A 16,127-nucleotide genomic window follows, 5' to 3' on the forward strand; every position below is an offset into this window, starting at 1 on the left:
TCCCCAACTTTATGGGTGGACAGAAAAAATATAAAAAAATAAACAATTTAAAAAAAAATAAAAAAATCTAACAATTATAAATATATATAATATTATTAATAAAGAAGAATGACAAAATAACTAAATATTACAATAAAAACTATTATTTCAAAAAATATATATAATAAATATAATATATAATATTATAAAAAGAAAACAATAATTCATTGTAAATACATCAATAATAATAAATTTCAATATTTTTATTCTCACCCTTTAGTCGCATTACCCTTCTCTCACATGTCTATATATATATATATATAAATCAGTTTTTCTCCACTAACATTGAAACCACCACTATCAAACCACTGCTATCCTACTATTTCAAAACTGTCATTTACATCATCAATCATTTATTTTTATTTTGATAATTAAAAAAAAGATTAACTCTAAATCTAAAAATAAAAATTAAAAAACTGTAATTAAAAAAATCAAAAAAATCTCAAAATTCTGAAATTGAAGGATTATAGAAATTTACAAAAAAAATGGGATCCAGTTTTGAGCACTTTTATATATATATATGATATGATATATTAACAACAACAACAAGAACAATAATAATAATAATAATAATAATAATAATAATAATAATAATAATAATAATAATAATAATATCGAGATTTTTTTTTTAAGGAGAAATTTTGTAATGTACAATATTTTTATAATTATCTATGAAAATTTAATAAAATCATAGGCTTTAAAAATTTATGTATGGTATACTTCATGATTTTAATTTTTTTTAAAAAATTTAAATTAAATACTTCGAGATTTAGGGCGTGTTTGGCAATTAACGGTTAGCTGTTAGCTGATTCAATTAGCTGTTAGCTGTTAGCTGATTCAATTAGCTAGTTTGACTAGCTGATTCGATTAGCTGTTTGTATTAAAATGTTTGGTAAAATTATACGTAAAATGACAATTAAGGACATTTCTATTTTATTCTTGTTTATAATATATTCGATTATGTTTTTTGAGTTTAGAATGTTTAAAATTTTTTGTTATTAGTTATTGAAAATTGTAAAAGTGTTATAAAAGTATTTATTTTTATTACAGTTAGATTTAAAAATAATATATTTTTATTAAAATATATAAATTGCTTTTTTTATTGAAAATAATGTAAAATATAAAATAATAAATTTTTCGTGTATATTTATTATGTTAGTTATCTATTAGTTCATTATATTTATAATTTTCAATAAATTTAATTTATTTTTAGTATAAAATTTATATAATGTAATTTTAATAAAAAAATAAATTATTAGTATTTATATTTTATATTTTATGTTGATTTTAATAAATTTATATATTTTACAATTAAAATAATTTTTATATAAAAATTAATTATTTTAAATTTATAAAAGTAAAAGTATAATATAATAAAATATTTTAATATAATTTAAAAATAATCAAAATATATTTATTCGTGTAAATTTTATAATAAATTTTTAAGGGCATATAAGGAATAAAATTTTATTGAAAAAACTATTTCAAAACGTTGGGTAAGTTAGCTTTTCATAAATTAGTTTTTTGGGTCAAAAAGTTATTCAAAAAAATTAATTTAACAAACACCTAAATTAACTTTTTGACTAGTCAAACAGCTAAATCTATTCAACAAACTAAAAACTCTTCAAAAACTATTTGCCAAACACCACCTTAAACATAATAAAAAATTTGAAGAAATATACCCAATTTTTTAAAAAAATTCAACAAAATTATGCAGAATTGTATTAAATACACCCTGAAATATAGATGACTTTTTCCAACTATTGCTTTTGCTCTAAAAATAGATTTGCAGCTTAGTAGTGGGGTCCATACAATATTTTAAAAAAATAAAAAATATTCAGGAGTTGCCACGTGGATAACTTAGGCTTAGGCCTTTCACTTTCAAGCCACAAAATAACGATTTCTAGACGCCGCGCGCCTCACTCTTTTTTCTTCTTATTTTATTACTCTCCGCTATTGTCGCAGTTCAGCAAATCGAAGAAATAGCACCATTCTCCATATCTGCGCCGCCATTGGAGCCACGTCGCAGGAACTCAAAGATCAGAACCTTCCTCTAACCCCTCCATCGCGTACTCTGGAGCAACGTGCTCCTCTCACGATCGCCAGTCCGCGCCCCCTCTTGGACGCCTTGATTGCCATTCTTTCTTCAGTGATCGACCGATTTCCCCCCGCCGTTCCTCAAGAAAAAAAATACAGTTATTTATCAGAGCTTCTGAATCGGATTCTCTGTATGGAAACCGTTGGGGATAATTCCGTTGCGCACGAATTGGAGTGTGCGTCTCGATTGTTAATTGTGAAGGATAAGAGTGGCTGGGAAGATGTGTCGCAGTTGTATGGCTTCCTCATTAGTCATGTAACTGATGATCTAGGAAAGGTTGGAAAAATCGTATCTTTAATATGTATGTTTTTTTATCTGGTTTGGTTATTTTTCGGTTGGGGGATAATGTATGTTCTAACTTGAGTAATAGAAGCTTATATATTTTCTTTTTGATCGGAAAAGCTTATATATATTTTCTTGATTTAATGAGACATGGAAGAAAGGTAGGACGATCGTAGTTTTCATCTATTTTTACTTTGGAATCACCTGTTTGAAGCTTTGCCGAAAGATCATGTTTTCTTGGGGTGCCACAAGAGCTGTTAAATGTTCGAGCCTAACTCGAACTTGTTAGAGGTACATGCTCGACTTGTTAAAATTTTGAGTTACTCAAATTCAAAACTCGAGCTTGAGTTTGAGTTCGGCTCAAATTTTATACATATTATATATATTTCTAATATATAAATTAAACATATCTAATTTTATTTATAATTTATTAAAATAAAATATTCAAATTATATTAATGAATACAAACTTTGATATAAAAAAAATATATACTCTATTAATATATAAAATAAAATAAATATGTAATCACTAACAAGCTCAATCAAGCTACCCGAGCTACCCGCAAGCCGAGCTCGAGCTCAACTCATTTAACAAAGTAATAATTTTTTGGTTCGAGCTCAGGTTGTTTATCTCTATAAATGAGTCGAGTTAGTTGTTAACGAGGTGGGTTGAGCTTGGCTCGCGAGCTAAGGTTAGTTTAATAACTCTAGGTGCAACTGCAGGTGTTTCTTTTGTTTGGGAATTGACGTTCCATCCTTATTCGAAGCAAAGAGAACTCGAAATTATCTCCCCATCTTTTTTCTAAACTACAAACAGTAATACGATAAATGATTTTGGATTTAGCTTTTGTGCTTTTGATAGATAATATTTACCGAGTTATAGCATAAATAATAGACGAACGATGCTATTTTTCTCTATATGCTGTTGAATGAATTAAGTAGTGGAGAATGGACAATGTAATAATAGGCCTTTTAATGTGAAGGCTGATGAAGAATCCATGAGTGGGGAGCTGTATGTCACTGAGTATTCCATTTAAACTGTAGCTGTTCTTCTTATCTTTCAATATGGTATCTTGATTATCCTCACTAAGCACGAGGCTGGATGGTGCAATGCAGGTGAGGAAGCAATCACATTTATGTCTGCGTGAAGTCCTGAAGTATTTTCAGTCGGCACCAATGTTAGCACCATTGCATTCACAAGCAAGTGAAGTCATTGTAAATGTCTTTGAGAGATATATTTCTCTTGCTGGGGGATCTAATGCAAGTGTTTCAGAAAGGCCCAAAGCTGCACAGGAAGTTATATACATTCTTGATGCCCTTAAAATTTTCCTGCCCTATATTGCCTCAACTTCCTCAACAAAAATCTTGAAGCACTACAAATCGTTGCTGGAACTGAAACATTTCACTGTTACCAAACGCATAACAGATGGACTAAATACTCTATGCCTCCATTCTCCTGGAGACATATCTGCAGAACTCCTGGTTGATTTGTTATGCTCTTTAGGTTTATCAGTTTCTGCAAACCCATCAACTGCTGATAGTATGAAATTTACTACTCGCCTGCTGAACATTGGGATGAAGTTAGTTTATTCTCGCAACAGGCAAATATGTGTGGTCAAGCTTCCTGTCATTTTTAATGCACTGAAAGGTTAATAATTCCTCATTTTGTTTCTTGGATCTATAGTTCTCCCTTAGTTATAGACGAAAAGATGATTTGGAGATTCTGTAACTAAGTATTTAAATATGTTATCCTCTGTTTTTTTTCCTATGAGTTTCTTCGATTATATCAAAGGATAATATGCACATGAATAATATTCTGTATTTTCTTTCTATCCAGAGGTTTTGGCTTCTGAACATGTGGGGGCTGCAGTAGCATCAGTGGCAACATTTAAAAGATTAATAAATTCATGTATTGATGAGAGCTTGATCAAAGAAGGTGTGGATGAGATTATAACCAATGCCAATGCAGCTGTAAGGAAATCAGGTCCCACAATCATTGAAAAAGTTTGTTCGACCATTGAAAGTCTGCTTGATTATCACTATGGAACTCTCTGGGATATGTCGTTTCAAATTGCTTCAACCATGTTTAACAAATTAGGTAGATACAATGCTTTCTTAGAACGTTTTCATTTGTTCTTAAATGCTTTGTTCTACGATCATTTCATCATTTGAGCATCTATGACATATTTTTTCCTTAAAATTTTTTAATATTAACTTTCTTCCTAAATTACAGGCAAGTCTTCATTTTACTTACTGAAAGGAACACTCAAGAAGTTAGCTGATTTGCAAAAGTTGCCAGGTGAAAGGTTTGCTTTCAGGAAACAGGTAATTGTTAATGATGATAGATAATTTCAATTAAATAATTCAGTTCTTCTGTTTCTAACTCTATTAACATGCTTAAAAGACTTATTGCGCAACATGTTTCGGTATTTTCTTTAGAAAGGTTTTGCCATTCCTCTCAAGTAGCATGTGTGATTGCTGTGATGCAATATCACTGTCCTTAAATTCATCTTCAGCAGATGATTAGAAATAAGTTTCGAATTTGACATCTTTGAGGGGTAAATTGTATCTCTTTTGATAACCTAAAAGTACAAGCCTATTATCTTAATTTGTCCTAGTACTTTAAAGAAACAATTATCTTGAAAGTGAGCCAAGAATTTCTTTCCCATCCCAGCACTTAATATGAATATATATAGAATCAGTTCAAAACATAGTTTTTGTCTTTGTCTAGTTTAACTTTACGAGGAATAGTAACTAGGAGCATCAACAATCACAATGCTAATGAATATATAAAGAAATTTTCTTCGAGAAAGTCCTTTAAAAGCTTGAAAGCTAATATGGGTATTCTTATGTACTTTAAGCTTGATTCATTGTTGTTCTCAAAAATAATTGATAAACATCTAATCACATTACATGACAATGATGAATGCACACCTGTACACATTAATGATCTTTAACAAAATTTTCTGTCTGATATACTGTTGAGTATCCCACAGTGGAACTAATATTGGGGCTCCCCTACCTTATAGTGAAAGACTACTCACTTTAATACCGATTGGTTTTAAGTTGGAACGTCGGATCTCTTCTTAACATGGCACACCAGAGCCATAGGTCTTTTGTTTGAGTCTCACCGTCCTCATTCGTTGTCGTCTACATGCAAGTTTCATATGGTGGAGTATATCCCCTTGAATGTGAGAGGCCTATTGGTTGACTCTCGTTTGTAGATAAATAAATAAATAAGTAAATGGTGTTTATCCCTAATAGCTTAAACTTTTAGGTGAGACAGTCATTTTTATTATCTAACATATGCATTGGTCTTTTTGATACTACAAATGGCTCTTGCAGTTGACCAAGTGTGCAGGAGCAGCACTTAGCTCTATGGGACCAGAGGCCTTCCTGAATCTTATACCACTGAATTTGGAAGATGAAGATCTATCTGAAAGCAATCTTTGGCTATTCCCTATCCTGAAACAGTATACTGTTGGTGCTCATTTGCAATTCTTTTCCAAGTCAATTTTGCCCTTGGTAGAAAAAATGAAGCAGAAGTCTGCAGTGGTATGGATCTCTCTGGAAATATTTTATTAGCACTTACTGGTTATGTTGTTTGCTAACTAGCCAATATTCAATCTAGCTTGAGCAAGAAGGAAAATTGCAATCTGCAAGGAGTATTGATGGAATTGTGTACTCCCTGTGGTCTTTGCTGCCATCATTTTGCAATTTCCCAGTTGATACTTCTGAAAGTTTCAAGGATCTGGAGGGAGCTTTATGTGCTACTCTTAAAGAAGAGCCTGATGTTCGTGGTATCATATGCTCCAGCTTGCAGATTCTTATTCAGCAGAACAAGAAGATTGTTGAAGGAAAAGAGAATAGTACAAATTATGAACTACAATTAGCGGAAGAACGAGCTATTGCCCATTATACTGCACAAGTTTCTGAATCAAACTTGAGCTCATTGAAATCATCAGCTCATGAATTATTTTCAGCTCTTACACATGTTTACTTAAAGTCTTCCAAAGATACTGCTGCCATTTTGCAGGTAATTCTGTAGCTTCTACGCCAGCAAACTAATTGGTTATGCCTATTTAGATAATTAACTTATCTATCTTCACTGTTTCAATATTTGAGAAACTTACTTTTTCTATAGCCTCTGTGGATATGCAACATATCTCCTATTGTGGTACAGTAGTCTACTACCTGTTATTTGCTTAAGCTGCCTTCTGCTTCATGTGCTAGACAACTAAGACAAGCGATCTTTATTTCAGAATGTTTTTTATGTTAACTGCGATTGAGTTAGAAAACCCTTCTTGAATTTTGATGCTCATTTTTTTTTTTTTTCTAATGTGGTGCATATTGTCAAGACATGAAATATTTCATGAAAGTAGATTATAGTTCATGGTAAAGAACCATTAGATTGTGTATGTACGGCAGTCTATATTAATCTTTTGTAAATTAACTACTTGAACTTGCAGGATATACTGAAAGGATATTTCTTTAAAATTAGGACAATTCTAGTAATGGGTCTATCAAACATTAATTTTGTTTGGCTGTGGTTTGAAATTGATTTGAAATAGGGTGTTGATTTGAGTTTTTGTTGAAATAGTATTTTATTGTGATGTTTTGTGAGAGAAAAACATATTTTTATTAGAAACTGTGTGGAGTAAATAGTGCTGATTTTAGTTTCAAACAACAACCAAACAAATATAGAAGTTTCTTACCTTCATTCAGATTTCTTATTCATAATATGGTACTGTGGCTGTTCTTTATATTATGTTTGGATAGGTTGTCGGATATCCATGAATACATATATATTGGAAATTGTAAAAGTAGGCTAATAAAAATAAAATTGGGTGGTAGCTATAATGCTAAATAGGTTTTGGTTTTGTCAAAGTTACTTGCTTACATGATCCAACTACATTAATGGAACCTCTTTCAGTAGTTTTTATCTCTAAAAGCTAGCACGAACAGTTTGTTTTAATAACCTTACTTGTTTCTGGCAGTCTACTATTGGTGACCTTGCTTCGATATCTGATAGACAAGTGGTCTCATGGTTTTTCAAGAGAACCATGCAGAAGCTTTTAAAGGTTACCCACGAGGCTGCTAATTCAAATGATACAAAAGATTCCAATATGATGCAGATTGACTCATCGAATGATGGCTTAAGGTCAAAAGTCAGGTGAGTCGTTTGATCTTTTGCTGTCTTGATGCATTCACATTCATGTGTTAAGAATGCTAGATGTCATTTCCAACAATTTTATATAATCCTTTTCTTGAATACAGGGCTCGACTATTTGACCTTGCAGTTTCCTTTCTACCTGGGTTGGACTCAAAGGAAATTGATCTTCTATTTACTGCTATACAACCTGCATTGAAGGTTCACCTGCATTCTTATCTTTCACCTATCACCCTGCATATTATGGAAGACAGCTAAACCTTCAGATATAAAATTTTTTAATGAAATTTTGGTGTATGGTTTATGTTTTTAGGATGCTGATGGCTTGATCCAGAAAAGGGCGTATAGAGTTTTGTCTATAATCTTTCAGGTATTTTTAATGTAGTTTTTTTAAACTTGGTTAAGGTTTTCTACTGCCCTCCAAGATATATTGGGTATTGTATTGCTTCCATGAAAAAATACAGGTTTGGAAGTCTTTGCTAATTTTGACAAGTGGTATCCTATTTATAACTTGGTTGCGTTGTTAAAGTTCCTAGTGCCGCTATGACATGTATACTCTCCTACTCCTTTTAGGGGGCTAAAAATGCTGACCATATTAGTACTGTTGAGTTTTCTAAATAGTATAACTGAAGAGACATGAACAGGGATCTGACGATTTCATTTCAAGAAGACTCGGAGAGATGCTCAATTTGATGATTGAATTGCTGTCGTCTTGTCATTTTTCTGCTAAGCACCACAGACTTGACTGCTTATACTTCTTGATTATTTATGTTTTGAAGGTAACAAGATGTATTTGTTTAATCTTTTCTTTTAGATCAGCCGAGGTGAAAACCAGGTTGTTCAATTAAACACATTCACTGAGTTTTGTGTGCCTATGCCGGCAGGAATCCGAACAGAAGCAAGACATAACTGCTTCTTTCCTTACTGAAATTATATTAGCTCTAAAAGAGGTACAGCATGACCATTCACGACTCTTGTTGATTAATTTGTATTTTGATTACACTAAAATTCAAAAGGTGGAGCTTCTAATACTATATTTCTCCTTTGTTGTGGGAGCATGTCCTTTGTTAGCACTTAGCACTGTTTAAGGGTTTCATACACCAAAAGATTTTTGTATGTTGCTGAGTGTGTTTTTATAAGCCATATACTTGCTTTGTCGATGCTCCAGAACTTAAATATTTATGTTATTTATTTATTCTATGGGTTAGTGTATATAATTGATGCTTTATAGAGTTCAACAGTAGCTTTCAAAAAATTTGATGAATAGTAAGTTGGAGAGACTGATCTTATGGCTTCTTTTATGAGCCGTGGATTCATTTGTTAAATATATATATGTGGTGGTGGTTAGAAGTGAGCACAGTGCTGATTTGACCAAGTTAGCACACCAATTTGAAACAATTAGTATTTCATCATTAGGTGGTGTGATGTGGAAAGCTCAACAGCTTTTTCATAAGAAATATGAGATCGATTTTCAACAAACAATGCAAAGTGTTATATAGAAGCATATGTGTGTTATTATACACTGTATTAATATTTGTTGTGTGAGTTTATATTGTCTTGCGCTGTATAATCTGCTTATTGTGTTGAAATCAAAATATATTTTGCTACATGTAATTATATAATGATTTATGAAAATATGTGCTATCGAATATTGTTATTTTTTTTATAAATATGTGCTGATTGAATCAAATCAACACCATGCTGATTTGACCCAACCGACACATAAACCAAACAATATATATATTTTTTAAACCTATATATATGCATTTATATATCATTTTTCACTTGGAGCCACTAACTTTCTCTTCAACTTATACAATTATTATGACTCAGAGTTTTTCTCAGCTAGATATAGCATTTTCTTAACTGAAGATTATGAAAATGTTTAAAGTTTTTCTAGCCAATTATATGACTTTCTCAATCAGGAATGTTTACTTTTCTAATGGTTGTATCTGGTTATATCTTTGTAGGCAAGCAAGGAAACAAGAAACAGGGCATCCGATATACTTGTCCAGATTGGTCATATCTGTGAAGATGAGAATGATGGCAAGGAGAAGTTGCACCAATTTTTTATCATGGTATGTGGTTTCGAGGTCTCAAATACGTGCATCTGCCCCTTTACATCGAGAAATCTGTTGGATTTATTCACATGTAGATTGCTGGTGGCCTGGCTGGTGAGAGCCCCCATATGATCAGTGCTACGATGACAGGCTTAGCTCGTTTGGCCTACGAGTTCTCTGATCTTGTTTCTGCTGCTTACAATGTTCTTCCATCTGCTCTTCTCCTACTACAAAGGAAAAACAGTGAAACAATCAAGGTTGGTAGCCCCACAAAGAAAAAAAGGAAAATTAGACTCAACTCCCGCAATCAGCTGTTTTTCATTTGCTCTGTGTGTTGCTGGATTTGTTGTAGGCTAATTTAGGTTTGCTGAAAGTATTGGTTGCAAAATCGCAAGCTGATAGCCTGCAAGCGCATTTGCGAAGTATGGTGGAAGGGTTGCTGAATTGGCAAGATGATACCAGAAACCATTTCGAGGCAAAATTAAATATTTAGCTCTTCCATAGATCATATTAATGAATGTGATTTAGATTCTATGCATCCTCCAGAAAATGTGTTTCCGAGCTCTTATAAAAATTGTCTCTCGGCGTCCATGTATTTACATGTACTCCTGTCTTTAGGTTAAATTGCTTCTGCGAATGCTCGTGAGGAAATGTGGTCTGGATGCCGTCAAAGAAGTCATGCCTGAGGAGCATATGAAACTCCTAACAAACATTCGAAAGGTTTCTGATTTTCAAATTCCTCAAAGAAATATGTATGCACACATATATTTATTATTTATCCGAATAGATGAAGCTTATGGAGCGAAACGTGAGGAAACAGCCTGCAAAATCCTCAGAAGATAGATCAATTCAATTAAGAGCAACTACGTCAAGAACGAGTCGATGGAATCACACAAGCATATCTTCTGATTTTGCTGATGGAAAGGGCATTACTACTCGTCCAAGAACGATTTCCTACCCAATGCATTCCAAGGCATCTCTGTTAAGGTTAGTAGAATATTTCTATAGAACACATCACGTCGTACTTATGGCCATGCATTACACATAACCTTAAGGACCGTTGCTTTACATGTCTTCGAACTAACATGGTAGCTACAACCAGATCCAAGCAATTGGCTGACAAGCCCCTCGACTTACTTGATAGTCTGCGAACAAGGTCTGCACTTCGACAATCACAGCCATTAAAGAGGAAGCCTGATTTGGAAGATGATCTCGAGATGGATTCTGAAGGGCGTCTAATTATTCGTGAGGATGGTAAGAGGAAGCAGAAGCGAGATTGCCCCATGGAAACTGATGAGGCAGATGATGAGAGGAGTGAAGTTTCTGGCAGCTCAAGAAAAACGAAAAAGCGGCTAAAGACAACATCAGAGGCCGCGGGGGTGTACACTCACAAGATATATGATAGCAGAAAGGCAAGAGGTGATGTGAAGAGAAAAGACAAAGTTGAACCTAATGCATATCGGCCGCTTGATCGGAAGATGATGAGTCGAAGGCCGGAACAAACGGCGGCTGCCCGAAGCGGCATGGAAAGTGTGGTGATGCTGACCAAGAAACTGGAAGGGATAAGTGTGTCGAATAGAATGGAAACTGAAAGGTGAATGGGTGGCTGTGTGGAGTTAACTAAATGGGAATGAGTCAGTCAAAATTTTGGTAGTTGATCATTCAATGTTTTTGGTAGTTTAAGAATAAGGCCCGTTTGGATTGGTTCGTGGGGGCTGGTTTTAGCTGGACACAATTTTTGAAGCTAAGTTTTTTTCAGAAGACTTGAAGTTGAAAATTGATTTTTTTTAAAAGCTGATGGTAACTTCTGAAATTATTATATTACGAGAATATCACATAATTATCGAAAAATAAAATTCGCTATCAAAATAATTTATCAAAATAAATTCGATAATCACGAAAATTATATTGAAATAAATTCAATAATCAATTTATGAAAATAAATTTGATAATCTTAATAATTTTATCAAAATAAATTCGATAATCACGTCGAGTCGAGGTATAAAATCTCTTTGTAAAAACAAATACGCTCTGGTAGTGCTTCCGATGTTCGTTTCTAAATTAGATGACACTCCAATATTCGAAGTTCTGATAAACTAAAATGAAGTTAGCACGCATCGTGTTGGGAGAGAACTCACTGAAAACTTTACTAGAAAACTTTACCGGAGATAGGAGAGGTATTGGTGTTGGTGTGTTATAGAAATTGGTGTGAGGAGGGCCTTTTATAGGCACCTCCATCCTTGGGGCAATTAATGCCCGAATCGAAACCACCGTAAATGATAACAATTAATTTTTGGTAACGTTCGATCATAAACATCAAACTTAATTCCAATCATATATATTATTTGAATTTTTTAAATTTTAAATAATTATTTATCATACATGCATACAATTATAATTTTTAAATTCGGGTGGTAGGCGTGTCTATGGTTTATTGTTACCGGCATGTATATGCCTAACCTCAACTCACTGAATAATCGATTTCGAAAATTATGAATTTAATTCAAATTAAATTTCATCTATTAATTAATTTGGTAAACAATTTTTTCAAAATTTTTTAGAAGAACTTTTAGTTATTTGACCAATAAACTAACTAATTTTGGTGTTTGATAAATTATTTTTTAATAAATATTGTAAATTTAAAGAGTCATGAGAACTCCTTAGAATGTTGATAGAAATTATTAAATGATTTACTACAAAAAGGAGTTCTCGAAACTCGTTAAATCTACAATCAAAGAGTTTTGAAAACTCTTCAATTTGTCAAAATTAATTTGAAAAAAATTCTTGATTTAGGATATTTATTTAAAAAAACCCCATCTATATGCATTTAATTTTTATTTTAATATAAATTTTATCAATTTTGATATCATATAAACAATTTTAAATAATTTTGATTATATGGTTGAAAAATTAACAAAAAAATATTGACCTAAACATAATGAGTTAGGATGTGGGCCATGTACTAATAATAAGCAATGTTCTTAAAAGAAAAACATAAAACGCACAACTGTCTTAAGGAAAGAAATTTGATCGGTTTCCACTCTCGAATTTGATAAATATGCCATCGAACTTATAATAAGATCAAAATGGATTAATTTTTTTTTTTTATATTAAAATCAAAATGAATTATTATTAATTTCAACAGGATCATTTTTTTAATTTTGATTTCTGTTTTTTTTTTTTTTTTACTGCGATTTCTCTTCTTTTAAGGGTGTGTTTGTTTGGGGATTGGATTTACACTATTCATCCAATTTTTTTCCCCCAAAACATCAAATCAAATACCTATTTTTTTTTATATTATATTAAAAATCATTTTTACATTCAAAACATTACACCAATACCTATTTATATCACATCATACAACTATTCAAATTCAAAATTTTTACTATTTAAATCTTGAGATTTGATTTGATTTGATGTTTTGGGGGAAAAAAATTGGATGAATAGTATAAATCCAATTGAATCCCCCAAACAAACACACCTTTGAAGGATTTTGGTGAATTTCCACTATTCATCCAATTTTTTCCCCCCAAAAACATCAAATCAAATACCTATTTTTCATTTTTTATATTATACTAAAAATCAATTTTACATTCAAAACATCACATCAAACCCTATTTATATCACATCATACAACTATTCAAATTTAAAATTTTTATTATTCAAATCCCAACTCAAAATCCAAACCCCCAAACAAACACACCCTTAATGTATTCCACACAAACAAACAAAGGATAAAACAAGGAGGTAGAGAGACTGAGAGAAAGCATGTCATAAGAAGTTTTTATCACATGAAAATTGAAGCCACCGGCCTCCCTGTTCAAATTTATTTCATGTGTTAGTCCAAGACATAGAGAGAGAGAGAGAGAGAGAGAGAGAGCAGCATTGCACAACCATATTAAATACTATCACTGGCTGGTTGGTGTGCTGCCATAGCCGTTTGAGAGAGAAAGAGATAGAAAAAAGCACAATCTTTGGCCATTTCAAAAAAATATTTCTGTTGCATTTGAAATTCATCGAGAGGGATGAAAAGTGACAGTGTGCTCTTTTGACCCTACCTCCCTCCCTCCCTCTCTCTCTCTCTCTCTCTCTCTCAACAGAGGCAGCAGCACACACATCCACAAGACGACCACATGCGGACAGACACTGTTTGTAAGCTTTGTTTTTATAGTGTTATTTTTGTAACTTCCAAGTCTGCACCCACCTCCTCTCTTTCTCTCTCTATATCCACCAGATACACAAAACCCTTTTCCCCTCTCTCTCTCTCTCTGCAATTAACTTTTAGCTAGATTTGGGCGTTGAGCTTCAACTCTATGTAATAAGAAGAAGAAGAAGAAGATGAGTGCCTCAAAGTTCATCAAATGCGTCACCGTGGGAGATGGAGCTGTAGGCAAGACCTGCATGCTCATTTGCTACACCAGCAACAAATTCCCCACTGTACCCCTCTCTTAACCTAACTTTACATTCATTCTTCGACTGTAATTTCTAACACAGATTAAGGGTGTAATGAAATTGGGAATGGCAGGATTATATTCCAACTGTGTTCGACAATTTCAGCGCAAATGTGGCTGTGGATGGGAGCATCGTCAATTTGGGCCTCTGGGACACTGCTGGTATATATATAAACCTACATTTAATTAATTCAAACCACATTTGGTTCAGTTTAATCTGTGTAATGTAATGAACTTTCTTGTAAGTGAAGGCCAAGAAGACTACAGCAGGTTGAGGCCACTTAGTTACAGAGGGGCTGACGTATTCGTATTGGCTTTCTCCTTAATCAGTAGGGCCAGCTACGAGAATGTCCTCAAGAAGGTCTGCTCGCCTAACTCTCTCTAGATTTGCACAACTAACACGGCCGTGTTAACTTCACTCTTATTTTGCCATCGATTTGCACGACTGACACGGCCGTGTTTCGCTCTTGTTTTGCCGTCAGTGGATGCCTGAGCTTCGTCGATTTGCCCCCAATGTTCCAATTGTTCTTGTAGGAACAAAGTTGGGTATGCATCCATCCATCCATCCCTGTAATTATCTCTATGCTTTTTTATAACTTCAAATTGTTAATCGTTTCTGCACCGTAGATCTTCGGGAAGACAGAGGATATCCGTCCGATCAAATGGGATCTAACGTCATTGCAACACCCCAAGTGTGTAGTAACAACATTTCTTCTCCTTGAATTGGTTCTGTTCAGTCAGATTTTAGTCATTAATGGAACTCGATTTCTTGCAGGGGGAGGAGCTGAGGAAACAGATTGGTGCAGCAGCTTATATTGAGTGCAGTTCAAAGACTCAACAAGTATATATATATATATATATATAATATATGACATTGTTCATTACAATTATCTGTAATTTTCGATGCTTATTAAGGTTCTAACAACAACTGTCCCCCTACAGAACGTGAAGGCTGTTTTTGATACCGCGATTAAGGTCGTGCTCCAGCCTCCGAGGAGGAAAGAAACGGCTGCCGCGGCGCGAAGAAAGAAACGACACAGCCCCGGATGCTCCTCAATTGCGTGAGTCAGAATATATATATATATGTTAAATTTATGACAACATGTTATAAGCTCCCATTGATTCTTGCATGCTTGTTTGTTCGAATTTGATATAGCCGAGGAATCTTTTGCTGCGGGTGCGGGTGTGCATAGGTGACAAGTGGTGGTGGTGGTTCCGAGTGGCTCCTAGCCACACGGCGGCAGCGACCGCGGCGGTGTCGGAAAGTGTGCGTGCAGTTGTAGAGTGAATTTATTGTTTTCTCGTCTACTTCTTCTTATGTTGTCCAAACCTTAATAATCATAATGCATTTGGTTGTGAGTTGCCTGCGTTCAAACATGTTAAATGACCATCCCACATGAAATTTAAATCTCTAAAAATAATAGTTCACTCGATTCAAAATAATAGTTTCATTTTGTCATCTTTATCCGTCTCAATATAATAATCACTGTTTCCTCACATTTTTACAATAATTAGATAAAATAGAAGCATTTTGATCTTCTATATACATTTTACAGCCACTGTAAAAAATAATAAGTAAATAAATATTTGAACATAGAAAATATTAAATGATTATTTCGTCTAAGCCTGTAAGAAATTAAATGCATTGTTTGTGGGACGGGACATAACGGGTATCTTTCGTCCCGCTCGATCTAGTTCTGAATTATATAAATCTAGTTGTCGGTTCTATAGTTTATTTTGATCATTTATAAGTTATTGTCAGGAAATATAATAAATAAAATGTCACAGAACTTATTATGTAATTATTATGAACAATACGTTATAATATTATTTTAAATCAAGTTTATATTAAATATTTATTTTTATTTTAAAAATATTGGATAAACATAATATTACTTTGATTTATTTATCTTTACTATTTTTAAGTCAACTAAAAAATTAAAGTGATCCAAAATATTTACCTAAATGCACCTTAGTAATTTAAATATCCATATATTTATAAAATTAGCTATAGAAGTTTGTTGACTT

The 16,127-nt window shown here is 33.1% G+C and overlaps 2 protein-coding genes across 2 annotated transcripts; both read left to right on the top strand.

Moving 5' to 3' along the window:
- The first annotated feature begins 2,030 nt into the window (after positions 1 to 2,030).
- Positions 2,031 to 11,387, top strand: LOC127264739 (uncharacterized). Its single transcript, XM_051294242.1, has 17 exons — positions 2,031 to 2,413; positions 3,535 to 4,066; positions 4,256 to 4,516; positions 4,652 to 4,743; positions 5,764 to 5,973; positions 6,050 to 6,454; positions 7,416 to 7,591; positions 7,696 to 7,789; positions 7,902 to 7,958; positions 8,233 to 8,367; positions 8,473 to 8,538; positions 9,559 to 9,666; positions 9,744 to 9,905; positions 10,001 to 10,123; positions 10,267 to 10,368; positions 10,436 to 10,635; positions 10,751 to 11,387. Exons 1-17 carry the CDS (start codon positions 2,270 to 2,272, stop codon positions 11,244 to 11,246), a joined length of 3,363 nt encoding a protein of 1,120 aa, XP_051150199.1. The 5' UTR covers positions 2,031 to 2,269; the 3' UTR covers positions 11,247 to 11,387.
- Positions 11,388 to 13,583: 2,196 nt separating this feature from the next.
- On the top strand, positions 13,584 to 15,558 carry LOC127264681 (rac-like GTP-binding protein ARAC7). Its single transcript, XM_051294178.1, has 8 exons — positions 13,584 to 14,085; positions 14,174 to 14,261; positions 14,351 to 14,460; positions 14,582 to 14,645; positions 14,727 to 14,791; positions 14,875 to 14,940; positions 15,042 to 15,160; positions 15,256 to 15,558. Exons 1-8 carry the CDS (start codon positions 13,987 to 13,989, stop codon positions 15,290 to 15,292), a joined length of 648 nt encoding a protein of 215 aa, XP_051150135.1. The 5' UTR covers positions 13,584 to 13,986; the 3' UTR covers positions 15,293 to 15,558.
- The last annotated feature ends 569 nt before the right edge of the window (positions 15,559 to 16,127 follow it).

Source organism: Andrographis paniculata, unplaced genomic scaffold (genome assembly GCF_009805555.1).
Source record: "Andrographis paniculata isolate CXL003 unplaced genomic scaffold, ASM980555v1 Contig71END, whole genome shotgun sequence".
In the NCBI taxonomy this organism is placed as follows: Eukaryota; Viridiplantae; Streptophyta; class Magnoliopsida; order Lamiales; family Acanthaceae; genus Andrographis; species Andrographis paniculata.

Bases quoted from the DNA above. Each gene is read 5' to 3' on its own strand.
- LOC127264739 (XM_051294242.1), top strand. From the start codon at position 2,270: ATGGAAACCGTTGGGGATAATTCCGTTGCGCACGAATTGGAGTGTGCG. The intron at 5,974-6,049 runs GTATGGATCTCT...TATTCAATCTAG, and splicing joins TGAAGCAGAAGTCTGCAGTG to CTTGAGCAAGAAGGAAAATT. The intron at 8,539-9,558 runs GTACAGCATGAC...ATATCTTTGTAG, and splicing joins TTATATTAGCTCTAAAAGAG to GCAAGCAAGGAAACAAGAAA.
- LOC127264681 (XM_051294178.1), top strand. From the start codon at position 13,987: ATGAGTGCCTCAAAGTTCATCAAATGCGTCACCGTGGGAGATGGAGCT. The intron at 14,461-14,581 runs GTCTGCTCGCCT...TTTTGCCGTCAG, and splicing joins ACGAGAATGTCCTCAAGAAG to TGGATGCCTGAGCTTCGTCG. The intron at 15,161-15,255 runs GTGAGTCAGAAT...AATTTGATATAG, and splicing joins CCCGGATGCTCCTCAATTGC to CCGAGGAATCTTTTGCTGCG.